General features: G+C 55.1%; 1 protein-coding gene across 2 annotated transcripts; it reads right to left on the reverse strand.

Moving 5' to 3' along the window:
* Positions 1–463: 463 nt before the first annotated feature.
* On the reverse strand, positions 464–21,997 carry MVK (mevalonate kinase). 2 transcript variants are annotated; one of them, XM_036823860.1, is made up of 11 exons: positions 21,868–21,997; positions 19,867–19,958; positions 18,861–19,008; positions 16,018–16,162; positions 14,048–14,203; positions 10,778–10,881; positions 10,141–10,186; positions 6,095–6,185; positions 5,603–5,719; positions 2,235–2,388; positions 464–1,200 (listed from the first exon to the last, which is right to left on the reverse strand). In XM_036823860.1, exons 2-11 carry the CDS (start codon positions 19,942–19,944, stop codon positions 1,049–1,051), a joined length of 1,191 nt encoding a protein of 396 aa, XP_036679755.1. In that variant the 5' UTR covers positions 19,945–19,958; positions 21,868–21,997; the 3' UTR covers positions 464–1,048. The 2 variants fall into 2 exon arrangements, with proteins under 2 accessions (XP_036679755.1, XP_036679756.1); XM_036823861.1 differs by lacking the exons at positions 464–1,200; positions 2,235–2,388 and adding an exon at positions 3,890–4,024.
* Positions 21,998–22,076: the final 79 nt, after the last annotated feature.

The following is a 22,076-nucleotide window of genomic DNA, read 5'->3' on the forward strand; positions in this document are numbered from 1 at the left end:
TTCATAAAGAGCCTTGACTTGCGATATAAAGTTCAAACAGGGCCAGCAGGTGCCAGGCACTGGCTACCAGTGCTCAAGTCTCTTTCCCACCCCCAGCCAATTTTAGAAAGAAAGGAATATTCCCTGACCTACAGCAGGTTTGTTTCCATTTCTTTAAAAAGTCTGCGAATTAGTGGGTACTCACGATTTGAGAAGCAAGGAAGCTTAAAATTCCCCTTTTTGGAAAAGCGGGCTGGAGCTCTGCTGAAGGGCTGAGAGCTTGATGTCCGGGCATCCGTCCCTGTCTGGCCAGGGCCATCTGGGGAAACCCCGCCCCATCCCCCGAGACACACAACCAAGTGACCCAAAGCCTTTCTTTCCACTGACAAAGTGGCTGGAGAAGGGACAGGACAGGAGAGGAAGGTGTGGGCAGCTGGAGACTACCAGACCCTCCCCCATCTTTCTGGACACGAGTGAAGCACTGTTTACTCAAGATCTTTTTATTCCCCCCTTTGCCATCTTTTCTGCAAACCCCTTGGGTTCAGACCGGAAGAAACTGAACATCAACCCTGCCTTTGGCCAACCCTCGGGATGCAGGGTAGAAGGCAAAGACCACCACCCGGACACTCCCTGGGGGCACCCACAGTCTAGCTGGAGAGAACAGCCTGGGAAGGCTTCCTGGGGGAGGTGAGCAGAGGTGGAGGGAGGGAGAAGGCCCGCTGCTCTGGGAACCAGACCCCTGCATCTGGGATCCAAGCAGCTCTGCCAGGGAATTTGTGGGTCTGTGGGCACTTCAAGGAGGACAGGAAAGAGGCCCTTGAGTCTCAGAGGACTCCACATGGCCCCACTGCCCACCGGCTCAAGAGAATGTTGTAGAACACAGACATGGCTTCTGGGCCACCTGACTCACTCCCGGGACTGGGGGGCATGGCCAGTGGGAGGGGCGTCACAGAGGGGCTGGGGGGCTCCTGGTCAGTGTCAGGAGCTGGGTGCCCACTGGCCGGCACAGAGGCCAACTCCAGTGCCCAGAATAATCTGGGAAGGGGCTTCGTGGTGGGGTGGTTTCATCTCAGAGGCCATCCAGGGCTTGCCGGACAGGGGCGTCCAGGGAGGCGGCCGCGTGGACGGAGACACCAGGGGCACCGATGCTGGTTTCCCAGCAGTCAAACCCACAGCTGGTCAGCGCCTGCTTCACGGCCTCCACCTCTGGCCACTCCAGATCTGTGGGGAGGAAGGGCAGCAGGTCACCCCTGACAACCGTCCACTCCCTTGGAGAATGTTTGTCTCCGCTCACGGCACAGGCACAGGGGCCGGTCTTCCTGTTGGTATGCCGAGCCTGGCACCCTCCCCGGGAGGGCTGTGAATCCCGAGTCACACGGACCTGGCCTTGGCTCAGCCGTGGGGCCTCAGACAAATGACTTCCCCTCTCTGAGCCTCAGTCTCCTCATCTGGGAAAGGGGCTAATAATGAGACCTACCCCTCAAGGGTCACAGTGAGGCTGGCATGGGCTACTGCAGGTGGAGAGCCTGGCACAGCGCCTGGTACACCGCACACGCTCAAGAAATGTTCTCTCGCCATCGTCATCGCCGCCTGAACTAGGTCCCCACAGTCAAGGTCTCCTGAAGTTAGGACACGGTGACTCCCTGAGGCCTGGGAGTCCCACTGAGGCGGAGGGGGCCTCTGTGGGCCACTGAGGGCTTACAGCAAAGCAAAGGGGAAAAGCAGGACAAGAAAAGGAAGGAGGAGGCGGCCAAGAAGGGGAGGTGGAGAGAAAGGAAACCAAAAGGAGCAGTGGCTCCACCCCAGCACAGCGGCTGCTGCTATAAGCCCGTTCCTCATCCTCAGCCCTGCTCTTTCCCCAGAGACTAAGAGGAAAGAGACCCCTTTCTTTTGTAGCAAGGCCATTCCGCATCGTGGCCCCATCAAGAGGTGACAGCAGGGGATGCAAGGCTGGTAGGGTTGGTGGTGACAATGTCCTGGTTATTTCTCAAGCCTGTGGGAGCCTTGGCAGGTAAGAAGGTGGTAGGAACAAGCCCTGCACCAGCCTCTCTAAATGCATTTTTCCTCCTTGAATCTAGGCAACAATCTTACATAAACTAGATTGTCAGCATCCTTATTTTACCAATGTGGCAACAAAGGCCCAGACAGGTTAATTCACTTGACCAAGGCCATATAGCAGAGCTGAGACTATTCAGAGGCCTCTTCTTTCTCCCAAGGGAACTGCCCAGGTGGAACCCTGCCCATCCCCTGGGTACCTGGCCTGAGAAGCGTGATGCCACAGCCCCCGCCGCCCGCGCCAGTGAGCTTGCTGTGTAGTCCGTGGGCCATGGTCACCTGGCACAGCCGGTCCAGCGAGGCATGGCCCACACCGAGGGCGTTCAGATGGTGCTGGTTCATGTCGATGAGCTCCTGAGGGAGAGAGGTCTCTGTTCCTGCTTGGCCTGCCTGAGGTCGAGGTCCTTTGCCCGCCCTGTCCACGTGACAGCTGCTGGTTTGGGACCGCAAATGGCTCTGACTACCCGGCACACTGTCCCTCTCCACTGATAAAAGAACCTCTCCTTCCTGCAGGACGTCCCACGGGGCTGGGATGGAGCTGGTGGTGAGCACATGTCCCAGGCCTGGCCACAGAAGCCTCTGGCCATGGGGACTGATCAGGCTTGTGACCCCAGCTGGGCCAATGAGATCCCTCCCAGGGTTTACTCTGCTTCTTCCCTTGGAAGCTGCTAAAACTCGTTGACTTCAGAGGTAGGCCGCCAGAGTTATCTTCCCTGAACATGGTCAGAGATTACAGAGATGGAGAGAGATTTCAGACTAGATCTTTGGCCCCTGGATCCAGCTATGCCTGAAGCTGTCCCCTCTGGTCGTCTCAGTTATAAGCCAATAAATTCCTTTTCTGCTAAAGTCTAGTTGAGATGGATTTCTATCATTTGCAGGAAAAGAAGTCTCAAGTAATATGCCATCGTACAGCTCCCTCAGGTACCGATTTTCAGAATAAGAACAGGTTTGTAGTTCTAACAATGTCACAAGTGGGGGAAATTGCTAAATGTTTGTTCAGGTTTCTTTGATTATGCGTAATAAAATTCCTGCCCTCCTGCAGATCAAACAAGATGCAGGTTGATGAAATAACAAAGCTAACAACCCTCACTGCCCAGGCGTTCCCTATTTACATTTCATTTACTCCATCGGTGTCTGGCAAATCCCTTCAACATGCTGCTGGCACCCTGCTAGATGCTGAGGCTCTGAGGATGAGCTCCGGTCCGCAGGGAAGTTACAAATGTGGGATCTGGAGGCAGAGGGGCCTGGGCTTGGGTCCCAGCTCTGCCACTTCTTGGTCGTGTGTCTTGGGAAGAGGTCTTTCACTCTGAGCCTCAGTTTCCCCCCTTGTAAACCAGGGATTGTAAGAGTATCTGCCTCATTGCTGTGAGGATGGAATGAGGTATCTTTCACATGATGCCTGGAACAGGGTGAGTGCTTGGCAAACGTCAGCTGCTGTTAGTACTTTTACGGTTGCATTACCATCATCCCCATTTTTCAAAGGGGAAAACTGAGGCTCAGAGGAGAAAGTGATTTGCCTAAGGTCACTGAGCTAGTAAGGTACTGAGCTGGCACGGGAAGCCGGATCTGCCTGATGCGAAGCGTGCATCCACCCCGCCTCTGAGAGCACCCTTGGCATCCCTCCCGCCACCCACTTCTTGCCGTGTGTGGCTTGACAGCATGCAGCTCTGCCCCGGGGTCCTGGGAGCGCCTGTGTGCCATAAGGGTTGCCAATCACAGGGCTGTCTGCCGAGGCCCACCTGGTTCTCCTGCCTGGAGCCGTCGGGCAGGGTCGGGTCTGCCTCTCCCCCGCAGCCCGCCTCACACACCCCAGTACTTCTGACAAACGAGCAGACAGGCGTGATGGCCCCGTGGCAGCCTCGGGTGCCTTTCACCGGCCCCGAGGGCTGGATGGGAGGGAAAACTTCTGGGGGCCTCTCTCTGCGCCTGAGCACCAGGTGTCACGTTGCCAAGGCAGGTTCCAGACACCTGTCACATTCTGATCCAAAATCTGTCAAGGATCAGATGACAGGCTGTGACACAGGAGAACAGCTCGCTGGCTTGAGCGCTGAGCTGTCCGGGAGGCGAGCTGCACATTTCAGCGGCTGCCGAAGCCAAAAATATACACGATGCATAATCGACGTGCTGTTCTGAGGCATTCTCCAGGGGCTCAACAGGGTGTATTTTAGGCAGCACTCCATCATTATTAATTTCCTACTCGGGAAGACTGTGTTCCCTTCTTTTCTACGTGAAAGGGATTGAGAATGAGCAGGCAAAGGCTGGGGGAATGGAGGGAGGTGGCTGGGGGAACGAGGGCAAAAGCCCAGAGATGAATTAGATGGAGTCCCTGCACCGGGCCTGTAGTAGACACTCATTAAAAATTTGTTGGGAATTCCCTGGCGGTCCAGCGGTTAGGACTCGACACGTTCACTGTCGTGGCCCAGGTTCAGTCCCTGGTCAGGGAACTAAGATCCCGCAAGCTGTGCAACGAGGCCAAAAAAAAAAAAAATGTTGACTAAAGGAATAAACAAATAAGTCAGTGACTCCCAGCTCAGGGCCACTCACTAGTTGGAAAACCTGAGAAAGTCATTCTCTTTAGGTCTTGGTTTTTGTATCTGTAAAAGGGTGGCAACTTATCAACTTCACAGGTAGGTTGTTGTAGGACTAAGTGAGGCATCATTTGTGAAGAGCCCTGGGAGAGTAGCAGTTCCCACTCATTACAGGGGCTGCAGACTCAAATGCCTACAGCGGGACAGGGAGGCACCAGGCAAAGAGTATAGCGGCTGTGGGTAATACTTAGGGAGTGGTGGGGACTACGGAGAAATGGAGACCCCAGGGCCACTCTCAAGGGGGTCCCCTGGGCACCTCCAGCTGACCGCTGCCACACAGCTATGTCAGCTGGGGCTGCCGGATCTTCTGATTCTTGCAGGGAAGCCAGATGGCTTTTTAATGCAGTCCATTCACTGGGCCAGATGGACCGGGTCTGGGAATGAGCCTGGGTCCTCTGGCCGAGCTGGTGGCTCATCGGGCATGGTGCTTCTGTGTTACCCACAGCGCCTCACTGCACTCTTAAGACACTCCAGTGAGGCCACGATTCAGACCTGGGCCTGACGAAATCCAAAGCGTGAGGTCTCAACCTCTACACTAGAATTAGGCACAGGGTGGTGGCTGGAGTATTGACAGTGAGAGAACAATTTTAGACCATGTCTGATCCACAGCATGCAGGTGAGAAACAGGTACTGCATGAATAGATGCACTTAGCAAACATCACGGGAACGAAGCGGCCAGGGGAGAAATTGCTCCTGGACCTATGGAGGACTGTGTCCTTACATGCATGATCCCAAACCTGGCCCGTCGTACTTACCACATGCCAGGCACCACCCTCAGTGCTGCCTGTGTGTTCACTTGATTATTCCGAATCACCTGGGAAGAGGCTTCAAAAGAAGGCAGCTTGCTCATGGGTGCACACATGGGTGCCCAGGCCCGGCCTCTGTGTTTTAGCTCCCAGGGATTCTGAGCGCAGATGGGGAGCCCCTGCCTGGGACAGCGCTGTGGAAGAGGGACCCCGATCCTGCAGGCGGGCTCTTACCTCCAGCACAAGGTAGTGCTCTGGGGCCGGGGCCGCCGCCATCTCCCCCAGCACCCGCTCGCACTCCAGGGAAATGGCGTCTATGGAGGTCAGGAGGGGGGCCACGATCTCTGGGAACTGCAGGGAAAGGGATCGAGGGCCCATGAGGCCTGGGGGCTGGCAGACACTGGACAGCTGCTCCAGCACCAGGGCAGGGGGAGGAGGTGTCCCCAGGGCCCACACCCACCCTCTAAGGAAACCCCCTCTCCTTCTGGCCTGGTCCCCGCCTTGTCCAGCCACCCTTGACCCAAGCGGGGGTTCTCACTGCAAAGCCAGCACGTCTAACAATCCCTGTTCTGCCTCCCGGTGGGGGTATGGACGGACGGCACCTTCCCAGGTCCCCTCCACCCCACCCCCCTCCACTAACCCACGAGGCAGAGGGAGGGCTTGGACACCCAAACGTGAGTGCCGCGGCCCTGCCGGGAACCCGCCCAGGAGTGGGACCAGCGGCACCTTCAGCAGCCTGCTCCTGACGCCGGCCACCAGGGCCTTGGTGCTGCGGGGGACCTTGGTGTTGATCAGCAGGATCTTCAGAGCTGGCGGCCTGGGGGGTGAAGAGGGTCCACAGTGAGCCCAGGACGGGGCAGCTGGGTCAGGGCTGGGGGCCCGCCTGTACTCCGTCCCACCCTGACCCAGTGCAGGAAGCAGAGGCCCGGGGAGGTGACGTCAATGGCAGGCCGGAGACAGGTCCTGACGCCCACCCCGGGGTGCCCACCACCGCCTACAGCTGCATCCCTGTTTTGGCCCCTGGGCGGACGGACATTTTCCTTTGGCTTGTGACTCACTCATTCATTCATTCAACCTCGAGCGAACATGCACATGGAGGGCCTGGCATGCGTGGAGTTAGAAGTTCAAAGGGTATAAGAAGGGGCTGAGGTTCTGTCCTGTGGGCCACCCCAGGGAGCTGGAGAGGAGGGTACTGGAGATTCAAAAAGAAAAAGCCACAGGACCAGGGATGGGTCATGGAGGGGGCATGGGGAAGAAGGATGCTCCAGTGGGCACAGGAACGCGAGGGGAGGGCAGCCTTATGGGAGGGTCAGGGTCCCAGCGCTCTGAGCCAGTTCTTGCCCTGCCTCGACAGTGCCCAGACCGGTGGCCCTGGTATGATACCAGGTGTGGTTAGAGGAAGTCAGTCACCCCCAGGTAGGAGAACGGAGGGCCTGGGGTGGCCACGGTCAGCCGGCTCTCCAGCATGACCCCGTTGTCCTCATCTGCCCTCTGGGCTTTCTAATCCCTCCTAAAGCCACAACCCCAATTGTCCTTGTGGTTGGCTGTCTCTGGGGACTTAAGCCACTGTTTCTTGTCATCCCAACCTGCCTTTCAGAGCACTGCTCCAAGGCCAGGGACAGAGCGTGGAGAATTTGGATGAGCTCTAGCCAGAGACAGCTGGAGACGGACAGGCCCCTGATACGTTTATTCGCTTTTCTTTTCACAGATCAAGACTGTAAAATCCAACAGGGCTGGAAAAGGCTGTCAGAAACCTGCTTGATCTCACCGCCCATAAGCCCATGAAATTAATATCGATTCTCAGCCTTGGAGACCGGCTTTTTTTTTTTTAACTTTACAAACGATGAACATTCTATCTGGCTTTTCTCTTCCCTTTAAAGACAAGCCGTTCCTCAAAAGGGCAGCATTCTGGGAGGTCGCATCTTGATCCTCTCCGCAAACAATGCTTTTTTTTTTTTTTTTTTTTATTGAGAAGCACCAGGCGTGGTCTGGGGTGCAAGGGCTCCTCTTTAAGCCATTGGCGGGATTAATGTGGAGTCTGGCCTCCTGGCTTCGCAGAGAATCTGCCATCTGCTCGCCGCAGCGCCCTGCGGCCAGCAGCAAAGGTTGGCCGCTCTGTGTCACCATCCATCGGGGTGGGAGAACTTCGGGTATCACATCTTCATCTTTCTCAGATAAAGTCCTCTGCAAACGGGCCTGCTGCTAGCCCTGCGGGCCCCACAAAACTCAGGCTCCTATGACATCCAGTGACCAGCACCTGGGGCTATGCCCTGTAAGTGATCTGGGCCTGGCTATGTCCTCAGCCTCATCTCATCTCTGCCCTCCCTTGGAGCTCACTCCACTCAGCCACCCTGATCTCCTGGCTGCTGCTAAGCACGCCAGGAACACTCCTGCCTCCGGGCCTTTGCACGTGCGTCTCCTCCTCCAGGGACCTGCCCTGGCCTCGGCAGCTCTGCTCAAATGCCGTCTGGTTAGAGGCTCCCCTCCATCAGCCTGTCCCACTCCCTCCTTCACGTTCCGGCCCTCACTCTGCTTTATGTGTCCTAAGGCCGTGGGGATGGCCTGCCGTGCTCTTACAGATACATCTGTCTGTGGGCTGTCCTCCCACAAAGTGGGAGTTCCGTGAAGGTGGGACTTTGGGTTCCCTTCTGAGGCCCCCAGCAACCAGTAGTTGTTCAGAGACATTTGTAGACTGGATGAATGCATTTGGTCAGGAAGGAGTGAATAAGCACTTGATAGATACCGTTTCTGATTTCACGCCCCGGATCCCCATTACATAAACGAGAAGACAGAGGCCTCAGGAGAAGTAACTCACCTAAGGGCCCCCCGCAGGCAAATGGCAGAGCTGGGCTCAAACTCGAGCCTGTGGACCCCAGAGAATCTGCCACCACCCCGCCACCACCACCGGCCACTGTGCACACCTTGGGGCCTCTCCCCCCGCCTCCCCGTGCCTGGGAAACCCTCCAGCGCTCAGCTCTTAATTCCCCCCATAGGCCATGCATGTGCCCGGACACATCTGCATTGATTTTCTGTCCCCAGGGCCCAGTTCAGGGCTTAGGATACAACAGGCTCACAGGAAACAGAGTGAATGACCTGCCCCTGCCCCGTGAAGGACTCCCCAGATCTGCAGCCTGACGATGACTGTCATCCCCAGCAGCCTCAGAGCCCCGAGGACACCTGTGTGCCGAGGATCACAGTCGCGACTGCCTCCTCCAAAAGCCCGTGGGCTGAGGGCAGGCCCGGGCCCACAAACCTCTGCATCCTGCCCTCGCTCCTGCTCTCACTGCACATGGATTCGGTCCACCTGGCAGGGCCAGCCGCCACCTGGGCACAAGGCCCCCCTGCCATCGCTTCCACAAGCAGCCGGAGGAAGCTGTCCCGAGCTCCCAAATGGCTCCGCTCCCTCCTTTGTGTGGAGCAGTGGTTGTCACCCAGGGGGCCTTGCCCTCCAGGGGACAGGTGGCAATGTCTGGAGCTATCTTTGGTTGTCACACTGGGAGACAGGGGAGGTGCTACGGGCATCCGGTGGGCAGAGCCCAGGGATGCTACTAAACATCCCACGCTGCACAGGACCGGCCCCACTGCAAGGAATTCTCCAGCCCAGATGTCCGCAGCGCTAAGGCTAAAGAAACGCTGATGTGGGGCCTCAGAAAGGCAGGCTTGGCTCCCAGAAGCTGACAGATCAGGGGTGGGAAGATGCCAGAGGTGCAGGCAGAAGGAGTCCACACCGTGGCCTGCCAGGTCACTGAGCCCCGAACGGAGTGGCCCAGCTGGCAGAGGCAGAGGGCTGGGACCTGCTGTCCAGCTGCCAAGAAGACCACCCTGGCTGCAGAAGGTGACAGGGAGCCCTGGGACCCTGAGAGTGTGGAAAGGCCCCCCGAGGCAGCAGAGCACCCTGGGACAACCACTGCCCCCCCCCCAACTTGATGGAGGGCTCAGGGAAGAGCCAGGAGGCACCTGCTCCTGCTGGCCATGGGCTTCACGCCTGCCCCTGACGTTTCCACACTGAGTGCAAACAGAACAGAGGATGTTGGAATTTAATACACATGTCTATAATTCCAATGCTTCCAGCGGGAGGGCGGAAGGAAATATGAAAGTTGCTAAATGTCCCTTCCACTCAGACTCCCACGAGCCTGCCGCGGGCTCCGGTCTTGCTCGGCCATGGTGCCGTCACTATGGCAACTCCCACGTTGTCTTTTGGTGGCTTGTGTGTGTATGTCTGTCCCTAACTGCCCAGGACTATGTCTGAGATTCATCTTTATACCCCTAGGCCCTAATGCAGTGTCATCTGGAACAGAGGAAGGTATCAGTTCTTGTTTACTGAACAAATGGATGGACGAACAGGTAACTGAACAGATGAACAGGTAACTGAACAGATGAACAGGTAACTGAACGAAGGTCTGGGGAAACAGCCACTTCCTGGAAGCGGAATGGCGCAGCCTCACATGACCTCCCCCTCTGATCTCTCGGCAGTTTAAGAGCTAAAGTGGGGAATTCTCTGGCGGTCCGGTGGTTAGGACTCTGCGCTCTCGCTGCTGAGGGCCCAGGTTCAATCCTCCCTGGTCAGGGAACTAAGATCCCACAAGCCACGGGGCGCAGCCAAAAAAAAAAGAGCTGAAGTGGAGAGGAAAGAGCAGGCTTCCTCGTGGTCCACGCCCTGCGGGACCACACAGGGGAGGGGACGCCCAGGGGCACGTGCCCCTCCCTCCTTCCCAAAGAAATGCGGCCCCCCTTCCCTGCCAGACGCGAAGCTGCGGCTCCCCCAGAATTACCTCTTTAAGGATGAAATCTTCCCTTGCTGGTATCGGAGCGCTCCTCCTAAAGAGAAGAAAGAGTGGGTCAGAGTCGTAGGAAAAGCTCCGTATCCGTGCCTCTTGGGAAAGGGGCTGGGTTTGGGGTAGGGGTAGAGTGTCACCACAACTAGACTCAACCCCGTAACTAGGCACCTCAGCTTCAGGCAGCAAAGGCCCAGGAGGGCGCAAAGGCGCTCTGCGCCCAGGACTTGGGGTCCCTCCCTTACATCCAGGCATCCAGCTTCCCTCCGACGGGCTGCACGGCGATGGGGTGGAGGTGGGACCACCGCAGGCGTCCTCACCGGAGGGGAGCCCGGCTGGTGCAGTCTGCAGACCCCACAGCAATGGTTCCGCAGCGTCACCATCTGGACCCCTGGGGCTGGGGGTCCCACTGAAACCGTAGCTTCCCAGGCCCAGGCCCACCCCCCAAGATTCGGATCCAGGAGGTGCGAGGCCCTGAGACGCCCCCCGTTCCCCTCCCACCAGGAAAATGGCATCTTCCTCAGAATGCACTGATGCTGCTCATCCCAAACCCACAGAGCCTGGGCAGCTACGCTTGTCATAAGAATTTCTAAAAGAATAAAAATAAAGAACACAGGCCCGAGGCAGCACCTACCCCAGGTGCTGACGGCGTTGTCCACTCCGGAGGGGTTCCCGTGAATCACCCTCTCCCCCTGGAAGGCCCACTTGTTAATTAGTTCCAAGTTCTCCTCGGTCCACCTGAAGGAGACACAGAGATTCGTCTTTACTGTTCATGGTGGTGAATAGGGGGCTGGGGGTCACCGAGGGCAGCAGAGGGCAGGGGTCACAGGCTGGGCTTGCCGGAGACCAAAAGGCAAAGGGGCTTGGGCCCCCAAACTCAGAAAGAAGAGAAAAGTAAACAGTTCTGAACCTCTCCGGCTAAAGAGCACGCCTTGAAGCATGCCTCTTCGCCTGGTGCAGTGAAAAGAGCCAAAGCTTTGCGTTCACGGGATCCTGCTTTTTGCCTCTTACGAGCTGAGTGACTCTGGGCCCCTTGCCTGCCCTCTCTGAGCCTCACTCTCCTCCTCTGTAGGGTGGTAACTCCTCCCTCCTCACAGGCTCAGCGCAGGGGTGTGGAATGTGGGTCATCTCTGGATCCCTCCCCAGCCCGCGGCCACGGTGCCTCCCCAGAAGGGATGCGGACTCAGTGATGGTTTAAGTGAACAGACCCAAAACATGTGAGTATCGAACGAGGGCAAGTGCTCAGCCCCACTGCCCCACCTTCTCTCTCAGCTCTTGTTTCCTTTCTGTCGAGCCCCTGCCCCGTGAAACGGCAGAAGCCACCAGGGCTTGTGCAGCTGAGCTGGGAATCAAGCAGGGAGCTGGTGTGAACCCCATCCCGCCGCTGACTCACTGGGCATCCCTGAGCAACTGCGTCACCTCCAACCCTCAGTGTTCTCATCTGGGAAATAGGGATAAAGATGTCTACCTCACAGAGGATTTTGTGGGATGGAAAAACACACAGGTGCTTTGTAAAATGCCCAGGGGAGAGTATGTGCTCCGGAAAAAGAGGCCACCTGGGATCACGGCACCTGGAGTCACTCCAAGCCCGGTCCACCCACCCCTTTGCTGTGGAGCCTTGGGCAAGTCAATCACCCCCTCTGAGTCTCTTTCCTCATCTGTCAGATGAGGATTTTAGGGACCTGAGACTCACACGGTGGTTGTGAGGCTATGATTCATAGTGAGTTAACACTGCTCAAAGCTACTGATTACCCAGGGCCAAGCACTGCGCTAAAGGCTTTCTCTAATGGACCATCTGTAATCCTCACAATCACAACAACTCAAACGGGAAGGTACCATTACCACCCCCTTTCTTACAGCGAAGGACACCGAGGCTCAGATCACAGTACCACTCACCACGACATCAGAACTGCATCTGCTAATGGAAGCCTGAGCTCGTTAACTACTGACCTTTTTGGTGCCAACGAGACTCACTCACTTGTCCAGTATTTATTGAGCATCTACTATGTGTCTGTGACTAAGCCCACACAGACGTGGTCCTTAACTGCTTGCAGCTTGGAGTCTAATACAGAGCAGATGTCAGGAAGCCACCAGAACTTAACTACAGCCTCTGGGAAGCGCGATGCCAGCTGGATGGGGCACACCCTGTTCTGAATGGAGGGGCTGAGGGACGAGGTGGGTCAGTGAGGCAAGACATAGCGGGAGAGCAGTCCAGCCCGAGGCCGTGCTGCTTGTGTTACGCCTGGAACTAGACAAGAACTGGCCCTTTCCAGGACCGAAAAGTGAGCGAGCAAGCCAGTGAGGTGGGGAAGGGGTAGCTGAACATAGCCCAGGGCCTGGCCCGCTCTGCAAACTCGAGTCTTCCTTCCGATTGGGAAATGCTGGGGGGCAGGGCAGGTGGGTCTGCTCTCTTCACAGCTTCTGAGAAGGAATGATGGGTCTTCAGGGGAGGTGGGAGAACTGGGTGGAAGGAAGCAGCACGAGAAAGACCACACCCACATGCACACTGGACACTGGCTCACCCACAGGCGTGTACATGCACGCACGCACACACAACCACCCTTATCCTTTGAAAGGCAGAGCCAGTTGGCCGGCCTGTGGGCAGGTGTCTATTCGGGACACCCAGGGCAACACGGCCTTCACTGCTTTGGGCTAGAATCAGCGATCAGCACACAGTAATGAGCGGCTGTCTTGAAGCCTCCGTCCTGAGTCACTGTCTTATCTCGGGATCAGCACATGTCAAAGCTAGAAGCTCCCCCCACCCAAGGGATCACAGGTGCTGCCCCTCACTTTCAGATGAGGAAATGGGGCCCCAGAGAGAAGCTAGTTAACTGGCAAACCTGAGATTCCTGAAAACCATTCTGGAGAATAGCCGCCTCGCATCCCCCGCAGGTGCAATCATTACCTGCTCATTACCTGCGGATCCTTCCCACGGCCACCTCCGCGGGCCCCTCTCCCCTCCCCCCACCCCGCCCCCACCCCGCCCCAGCCTCTCCAGCGCACGAGCCCTTCAGAGCAGCCCTGGGGAATTTGGACCAGGAGTCACATCAACAGCCCCACACCTGCTGTGGCCACGGGGACCAAAGCAACCTCCGGGCTTAGCCAGCAGAGCCCCCGACACAGCACAGCTGGGCCCACGTGGCTGGTACATAAGGCCCCCCAGCGGGAGGGCTCCCCGGAGCCATGAGGGCCCAGGGCAGGCCTCACCAAGAAGCTGCCAGGCTGGATGCTGGGGCCTCATCCCCAACTCCCAGGGCAAACTGCGTTATCTGCGCTCGGGCCGGTTTCTCAAGTTTCCCCAAGTAACAGAAACAGTCCGCCGGCAGCCCTGTCTGGACAAGCCTCAGTGACTTACAATAAGCCGCGGAGGAGACGCTGCGAACTTGTGGATCGAGGACCCACGGGAGGGGAGACGCCCTGACCTGACGGACACTCCTCCTATGTTTATTTCTCAGCACGTTACACTGCTTTTCATAACCATTTGGTACCAGCTGGCAACACCCGCCGGGTATCCGTATCGCCATTTACAGAAAAGGGCACTGAGTGAGGCTCCCAGGGTGGGGTGGGGGGCAGCAGGCTGGCCAAGGTCCCTCAGCGAGTCGATGGCAGGGGGGCCCGATGCCTCCTCTGATGCATTGCCCTCTACATCCGGCCTCAGGCTCTTTCCACCAAATCACGGGCACCTGGACCCAAACGAGGCAAGGAGGGGTGGGGGGTTGGGGGCAAAGAGCTCAGGCTCCGGATTCAGACCGCCGGGTCCAGATCCTGCTCTGCCATCACTAGCTGTGTGGCCGCCCTGCCCCCCAGCGTCCTCAGCTGTAAGGTGGCCAAGGGACACCTCTCTCCTCTCGGCGCAGGGTGCGGAGCCCAGGCAGGACAAGGAGCGAGGCAAGGGCCTGATTACCTGCTGGCGGCCTCGCCATCCTTCAGCGGGTTTGGGATCTCCTTGCACGCAGTCAGGAGGGCAGCCGCCAAACACACGGAGTAGGCGGCACTGGAGCCGAGGCCGGCCCCGGTGGGCAGCTCCGACCACACGGTGACGTCCAGGCTGGGCAGGGCTCTGAAACACAGCAGGCAGCAGAGCGTGACTCTCCTGAAGGGCTGTGAGGGGCCAGCGCTGAACCGGCGGCCCAGACCCAGGACTGGACACGGGCAGGGCCTGACTCTAAGTGTCTGGCCCAGTTTTCTGACCTCAGGGAGATCTCCCAACCCCAAAGGCACCCCTGTTGGACGGCAGGAACTCATGGTGAATCAGACAACTTGAAAATAGGTAGAGGATCGTTTAAGTCACTATGTTGTTGTCCAACCGGAGCCCTTCCTAAAAGTGCCTCGCGATCCACCGACCATTCCTGTAAACTCCTTCCTGCTCCCCACACAAGCAAGACTCTGTCAAGGCCCTGCCCTCAGCACAGGCTGGTCCCTCTGCCCAGGACAGATCTGCACCCCTTTCTCCCCCAGGGGAATTCCTACCCATCCTGCAAGACCGTCCTCAAATGATCCCCCTGGGCGCTGATACTGTGTTCATGGGATGCCTCTCCCGCCGGACAGCGTTTCCCAGCTGCGTGTAACACAGGCCTGCTCTGGACCAGCGGAGACTTCCCAATCGCTGCATCTTACCTCTACTTCCCCCCCAGCGAGAACCGTCAGACGTCAGGTTCTATCATTTCCATTAAGCATTCTTCCCGTTCTCCAAATATAACATTATAAGACTGAATCTGCCTTTTCAAACTGCACATGCCCACCCCACCCACATCAGATTCTGAAATGTGTCCCCCGCCCTCACCCCGGAAGGGGACACGCCCCTCTCAAGGTGAAAACCCCGGCATTGGACAGCAAGTGTCAAGACGCGATTGAATGTGTCTGCAGCGCAGCGCCCGGGCCCAGTGGCCGCTTAGCCAGCGTCTGCTGCACGAGTGAAGGGCTGCGCCTCGAGGCTTTCCCTTCGGGTCCTAGACCACAAATCACAATGCACACGCACTGTGTGCCAGTTACAGTGCTAGGCCCATTTCATGTATAATGTTTCTAATCCTCTGATAGTTTCTCTGAGGAAGGTGATAATAATAATAGCTAACATTTATCAAGCTACGTGCCAGGCTCTGAATCAAACACTTTAAGTAAATGAACTTATTTAACTTCACAGGAACCCTACGAGGTAGGTGCTATTACCACCCCCATTTTACAGGTGAGGAAGCTGAGGCTCAGGAAGGGTAAGAACCTCACACAAGCTAGTAAATGGTCGCGCTGGGGTGTGAACCAACACCGTCTGACCCTCAGCCCGTGCCCTTTGTCACCATGTGACACCACCTCAGCAGGAATGTCCCCCTCTAGGAGCCGGCTTTCCCGAGAGAGCAGACAACCCAGATCTTATCATAACACAGGCTTCACTCTGCTAATCACGGAGTTCCCCTGGAGCCTGTGGGATGTGGAACAAGGGTGCCTCTCTGGGCATGGCTTGAAGAAGACACACAGCGGATCTGAGAATGGAATCTGGCTTTGGTTGAATCGAAGAGGCCAGAGGAGGCAGTGTGGGGTTAAAAAGGCAGGCGTTGACACTGAAGGGAAGTAAGTTGATTTCCCAGCTCTCACCACTTAACTAAGTAGCTGTGTGGCCCTGAATGTCTCTATCTCTCTGGGTCCCAGTTTCTCCCTGTGCCAAATGAGGAGAGCGTCCTTCTCGTGGGGTTGCCATGAGTACTGAAGGCAGACCATACATATAGGGTCTAGCACGGCTCCTGGCACGCGGCGAGGACAGCTGCTGTTATTCAGAGCCCGGGAAGGAGCCTGTGCGTCGTCCAGCAGCCAAAACTACAGCCACCCTGGCTCAGTTTCCAGGGCAGGCTGCACCCGGACTCCCTGCCCCGACCGCGCACACACCTCTGACTCCGGCAGACGGACAGGTACAAGTGAAGGAAGGACAGCACGGCCAGGTGCTCGTGGTCGGCACAGTCCTCGGGGAAGCCCGCCACCTCCTTCAGCTTCTCCACTTGCTCCGGGGTGAGTGCTGTGACGTCACCTTGCTCTGTCACATGGGCAAACAAGTGCAAGCGGGTGGGTGAGAGGGCCTCAGGGCTTTTATAGACACCAGAATACAAACGGCCGAGCAGTCGCGGGAGTCAGCATCTGGATGGACATGGACTCAGGGTCCGAGCACCACAGCCGAGGGTGTCAGGGGACTGCAGGGTTGGGAGGCAGGCGGACTTGGGTTTGGGCCCTGACTGTGCCAGTTACTGTGACCTTGAGTAGGTGACTTAATCTATTTGCACCTCGGTTTCCCTCCTTGGTAAACAGAGGTAACAGCAGTACATCCTCCCAGGGTTGTTTAAATAAGGTACAGAGTATCCTTAGCACCGCTCCTGGCACATAGTAAGGGCTTAATTGTAGTTTTCAAACACACACAAGCACACACAATCACTCAAAGGCCTAGGACTGAACTCCACGATACAAAATCAAAACCAAAGGCAGTATTATTTCCCCAATATTTCCCTCTCCCAAAACATAATTAGTGAGAACAGGACATGCACATAAAACCAGGACACATAAATGCCCAAATGTTCAATATGTTTAGGACTATTAGGAGGAAACAAAAAAACACTGGAAGAAAAATATGGCAGACCCTGGCAACCTAGTAGAAAACTTGACACCAAAAGGTTCAGATCCCCTTTGTCTCCTTGGAGAAGTAGCCTAACGAGCCCTTGTGAATGGACTACACTCTAGATCACAGCCTCCACCCACCTCCCACCCTGCGGGATCCTCAGAGCAGCCCTCCCAGGCATCACGACTCTGCTCACAGGGGCTCAGAGCGGTAAGTGACCCTCCCAGGCTCACACAGGGAGTCTCAGACAGGTGGTCTGAGGCGTGTGCCACCACACCTGGCTGCTCCATCCATGCTACTGACATGCAAAAGCAGCAGCCAGTTCTCATGGAACGCTTCCGGCCAGGCTGAGAGGCCTGGGGTAGCACGGAGAGCAAGGGCCAGGCTGCTCCAAAGTAGTGGCTCTGAACTGAGGCTGTCCCTGCAATCACCCAAATACACACGCCGGGTCACCTACCACCACTACCGATTCTCCATAGGAGAGGGGCACAGCCAGGAAGCCATCTGTACTGTTAAAACAACAACAACAAAAACCTTCCCCGGGGATCTCAAGGCAGGACTGAGGCTTGCTTGCAATTGTGGGTTTTCAACTCTTCCTTCATCTCCCTGCAGGGTTTGGGAGTGGCTGAGTGACTAGCTGTGGACCGATTCTCATGGGGGACAGGGAACCGTCTGGAAAAGGCCCCTGGGGCTTCCCTGGTGGCGCAGTGGTTAATAATCCACCTGCCAACGCAGGGGACACGGGTTCGAGCCCTGGTCCGGGAAGATCCCACATGCCGCGGAGCAACTAAGCCCGTGCGCCACAACTACTGAGCCTGCGCTCTAGAGCCCACGAGCCACAACTACTGAGCCCACGTGCCACAACTACTGAAGCCGGAGTGCCTAGAGCCCGTGCTCCGCAACAAGAGAAGCCGCCGCAATGAGAAGCCCGCACACCGCAATCAGGAGCAGCCCCTGCTCGCCGCAACTAAAGAAAGCTCACATGCAGTAACGAGGACCCAACGCAGCCAAAAATTAAAAAATAATTAATTAATTAATTAATTAATTTTTAAAAAGAAAAGGCCCCTGGAGGAGTCTCACTTGCCCCACCCTGGCTGGGAGACACTGTTCCAAAGGACAAGGCGTCAGCCCAGACAGGAGACACTGACAGCGAAGAACACACCGCAGCTTTGCTGCAGACAGTCACTCTGCTGATGAATGAACCGTGTCTGCTCAGGAGTGGACAAAACAGTCCCAACACTAGCAAAATGAGCACGGAGGCCTTTATTTATTGGCATGGGAAGAGAGCCTCAATATATTGAAGAAGGGAAAAATCCCACACGCTTCTAAGGAGTTTATATGGAAAAAAAAAAGAAAAAGAAAACAGGAAAAGAAAGAAACAAAAAGAAAAAGAAGGAAAAAAAAAGAAGAAAAAAGAAAAAAAAAAGTTTATGTGGCTTGATCCAATTTTGGGTAAAAAACAAGCTCTCTCCCTATCTCAATCAATCAGTGTAACTACTGGTCTACAGGAAATAACCCAGAAGGATGAACACCAAAATGCTTAGCGCTGTCCTGGGGGGGTGGAGTGGGAGGCAGTGATAATTGGGGATTTTTTTTTCCTGGCAACATCTCAGCATTGACCATATTTTCCAGTAACATAAGTTACTTTTATTTTTAACGATCTTCAATCACACAAAACACCAAAACATTCTCTTTGTTAAAACAACATTGTAGAAGGGAGGCTCCCTTTGTCCACTCCCCGACTGTAGGACCCTCCAAGACATAACTAATCACCATTGTCAGTGGATATATATCTTCCCAGGCCTCTTCTTTGCATTTACATACCCACTGATACTTAATCTATACGTGCTGTTTTGCATCTTGTGTTTTTTCACTCAACAGTAGGCCTTGATGACCTGTCCCAACGGCTCACATAGACCTAGTGCATCATTTTATGCTTTTAAATTTTAAAAAAATTAATAAATAAGTGAAGCTATTTTTATGGGGACAGGAGAGAAAACACCCCCAGAGTGGCTGGCTTTTGGTCCCTAGGGGACAGCCTGGGATGACAACCCAGCTGTCCTCCTTCCCCTTCTCTTCAGGGCCCAGGCTCTTCCCGCACCTGGTTCCTGCTCCCTGTACTTACTCAGAAAGCTGGTGTCCAGCATCTGAAGCTTGGCCACATCCCAGGCCCGCTTGATGCCAATGTTGGGTAAGTTGAGGCCCACTTTCCCATTGCTGTGGGGCTGAAGCCGGAGGAATGTTCTCAAGTTCAAGGCCACAGCCAGTGCTACCTATAGAATAAAGGGCACAAGCAGTTAGCCTGAGGGTGGTTGGCAACAAGCATGACTCCTGTCTTAGGAAAAAGGGGCCCTTGTCAATGAGCCGAGAAGAGAGGGCAAATACTAGCACACAGGCCACTCTCACCTATGCCCTTGGCAGACACTGCTAATCAACCTTGGCACCCTCTCCCACATGCCTAGGCACAGCCACTACCAATCAATTAGGAGTTAATACCTACTTATATTTGCCCTCCCCACGTAAAATTTCACACGTTCTCAACACCAAGGAATGGCTTCCCCATAATCACCATGCTTTCAAAGATAAATATAAGTTAAAAATATGAAAAACGACAGCTTGAAAGAGTGGAAAAAGCATGGCTTTGGGTTCAAGCAGACTTAGGTTCACTCCTAGCTCTACTGAGGTGTACGGGACCTTGATCAAGTTACCGATCCCCTCCTAAGTCCCAGCTTCCACGTCTGCAAAATAGGATAATAAAAGTTTAATGTCAGAGGGTAGTTGTAAGAGGTAAATGAGACAATGCATGTCTCAGACTCCTTTGCAGAATCCTATTCATTTTCCCCAGAGTTTAGTCCTTAAACCTCTTCTCTTCTCCACCGAAGCTCACTTCCTAAGTGGCCTCATTCCACCCACGGGGCTTTCCATGTCATCTTTTTGCTCTCTTACTGGGTGGGCCAGAGAAGCCCTTCAGAGGGCCTAAGACCTGTCTTTTCTTTGCCCAGCTGGGGAGAAACTGATCTCCTCTCTGATGTACTCCCAAGCTATGCCTCAAGGCTTCCTTTCAGCTTCTTTTAAGGTTAGCATCAGGGAGAAGCAGTTCCTAATCCTCAAAGGCTCAGGGGGCCTTGTACCTTGCCATGGACCACGGCATGCTCTCCATGAAGGATGACTTTCCCTGGAGCAGACACTAGCAGGACTTCTGACAACATGGCTCCTGGGAGTCCTGAAAAGGAAAGCCAGAAAGAGGATGGAAGGTCCCCAGAACTTAGAGAATGCCTAGTTCAAGCTCACCATTATAACAAAAAAGGCAGCTACTGCACTTCCCTGGTGGCGCAGTGGTTGAGAATCTGCCTGCCAATGCAGGGGACACGGGTTCGAGCCCTGGTCTGGGAAGATCCCACATGCCGCGGAGCGGCTGGGCCCGTGAGCCACAGCTACTGAGCCTGCGCGTCTGGAGCCTGTGCTCCGCAACAAGACAGGCCGTGATAGTGAGAGGCCCCCGCTTGCCGCAACTGGAGAAAGCCTCGCACAGAAATGAAGACCCAACGCAGCCAAATAAATAAATAAATAAAAAATAAAAATAAAGGAATTCCTTTAAAAAAAAAAAAAAAGAAAAAAAAAAAGGCAGCTACCATCAGCATTTGCTATGTGCCCAAAAAAGCAGTGCAGGATAGCAGTCAGCTAGACACATCAAATAGATCTGGGTTCAAATCCAGCTCTTCCACTCCCCAGTGATGTCATCTTAGCTAACTCACTCAAATAGCTAGGAACCCCAAAAGTTACACGGGGATAATAAATGTACTTACCTCAATGGGTTTTGAGAAGGTTAAACTAAATAATGCAAGGGAAACACTTACGGTCTGGCACACCATAATCAGTTACTCATAGTTACTTTTTTTTTTTTTTTTAATTTTATTTATTTATTTATTTATGGCTGTGTTGGGTCTTAGTTCCTGTGTGAGGGCTTTCTCCAGTTGCAGCAAGCAGGGGCTACTCTTCATCGCGGTGCGCGGGCCTCTCACTATCGCGGCCTCTCTTGTTGTGGAGCACAGGCTCCAGATGCGCAGGCTCAGTAATTGTGGCTCACAGGCCTAGTTGCTCCGCGGCATGTGGGATCTTCCCAGGCCAGGGCTCGAACCCGTGTCCCCTGCACTGGCAGGCAGATTCTCAACCACTGCACCACCAGGGAAGCCCATAGTTACTTATTAATGGCTCTGTTCTTGATTCCAGCTTTTATTATTATTACTATTTTTTTAAAATAAATTTATTTATTTATTTATTTTTGGCTGCGTTGGGTCTTCATTGCTGTGCGCGGGCTTTTTCTCTAGTTCCGGGACCGGGGCATACTCTCCGTTGCGTTGCGCGGGCTTCTCATTGCACTGGCTTCTCTTGTTGCGGAGCACGGACTCTCGGCGCAAGGACTTCAGTAGTTGTGGCTCGCAGGGTCTAGAGCGCAGGCTCAGTAGTTGTGGCACACGGGCTTAGTTGCTCCGCAGCATGTGGGATCTTCCTGGGCCAGGGCTTGAACCCGTGTCCCCTGCATTGGCAGGCGGATTCTTAACCACTGCGCCACCAGGAAAGTCCCCTATTATTACTACTATTAAAGATAGAAATTTAAATGAAATCATGGACCGGAAGGAACCTTTTCCTGGACATTTAGGCTGTTTCTAACGTTTCACAATTACAAACAGGCTGCAGAAAACAGCTGTTATACCTCTTTTTTTTTTTTTTTTTTTTTTGCACACTTAAGTCAGGATCTCTACAAGACAGAGTCCTAGAAAGTGACTTGCTGGGCGTACGTGTGCGCGTTTTAGATTTTTATAAATAATGCAAAACTACCATCCATTTAAGGCTTTACCTCAATAGCGTGAGACCACAACCACACTATGCGCTAAGTATATACTACAGTGATCCCCGTTTCTTGGCGGGGAAACTCAGGCTCGGAGTGGGGGAACCTATTGCTTGTCCTAAACTCCAAATCCGGTCTGTCAGATTCCAGGTTGCCGGCTCGTCAGGACGGATTCTCAGAGTTGGGGAAACTAAGCCAGAGAAGCCGGGAGCCCGGTCCAGGGTCGTCCTGGGTCTCGGCCTCGGACTTCGCGCCACCCTGTCCCGGGAACCCGACTTCTCACCTGTCGCCACAGGTCCTCTGCTCCCGAGCCTGAGCCGCCCCGGGCCTCCATCCCCAAGCTCGAGGGCGGCGGGGGGAAGAGGCCGCTTCCTTCGCCCAGCCAATCAGAGCGCGCAAACCGAGAGCCCCTTTACCAATTGGCTTGAGTGTTGGCCAATAGCTGTTGCTAACTAAGTCCTCACGAGTTTCCCCGCCCAGCTCCTTCCGTGA

Source organism: Balaenoptera musculus, chromosome 14 (assembly GCF_009873245.2).
Source record: "Balaenoptera musculus isolate JJ_BM4_2016_0621 chromosome 14, mBalMus1.pri.v3, whole genome shotgun sequence".
NCBI lineage: Eukaryota > Metazoa > Chordata > Mammalia > Artiodactyla > Balaenopteridae > Balaenoptera > Balaenoptera musculus.

What these genes read in the sequence shown, in the direction of transcription:
- MVK (XM_036823860.1), bottom strand. Translation starts at nt 19,944, where the DNA reads ATGTTGTCAGAAGTCCTGCTAGTGTCTGCTCCAGGGAAAGTCATCCTT. An exon ending in ATGCCGTGGTCCATGGCAAG is followed by an intron (nt 19,009 to 19,866) that starts GTACAAGGCCCC and finishes TTTATTCTATAG; the next exon opens with GTAGCACTGGCTGTGGCCTT. An exon ending in TCAGGAGCAGGCTGCTGAAG is followed by an intron (nt 5,720 to 6,094) that starts GTGCCGCTGGTC and finishes CTTTCCCTGCAG; the next exon opens with TTCCCAGAGATCGTGGCCCC.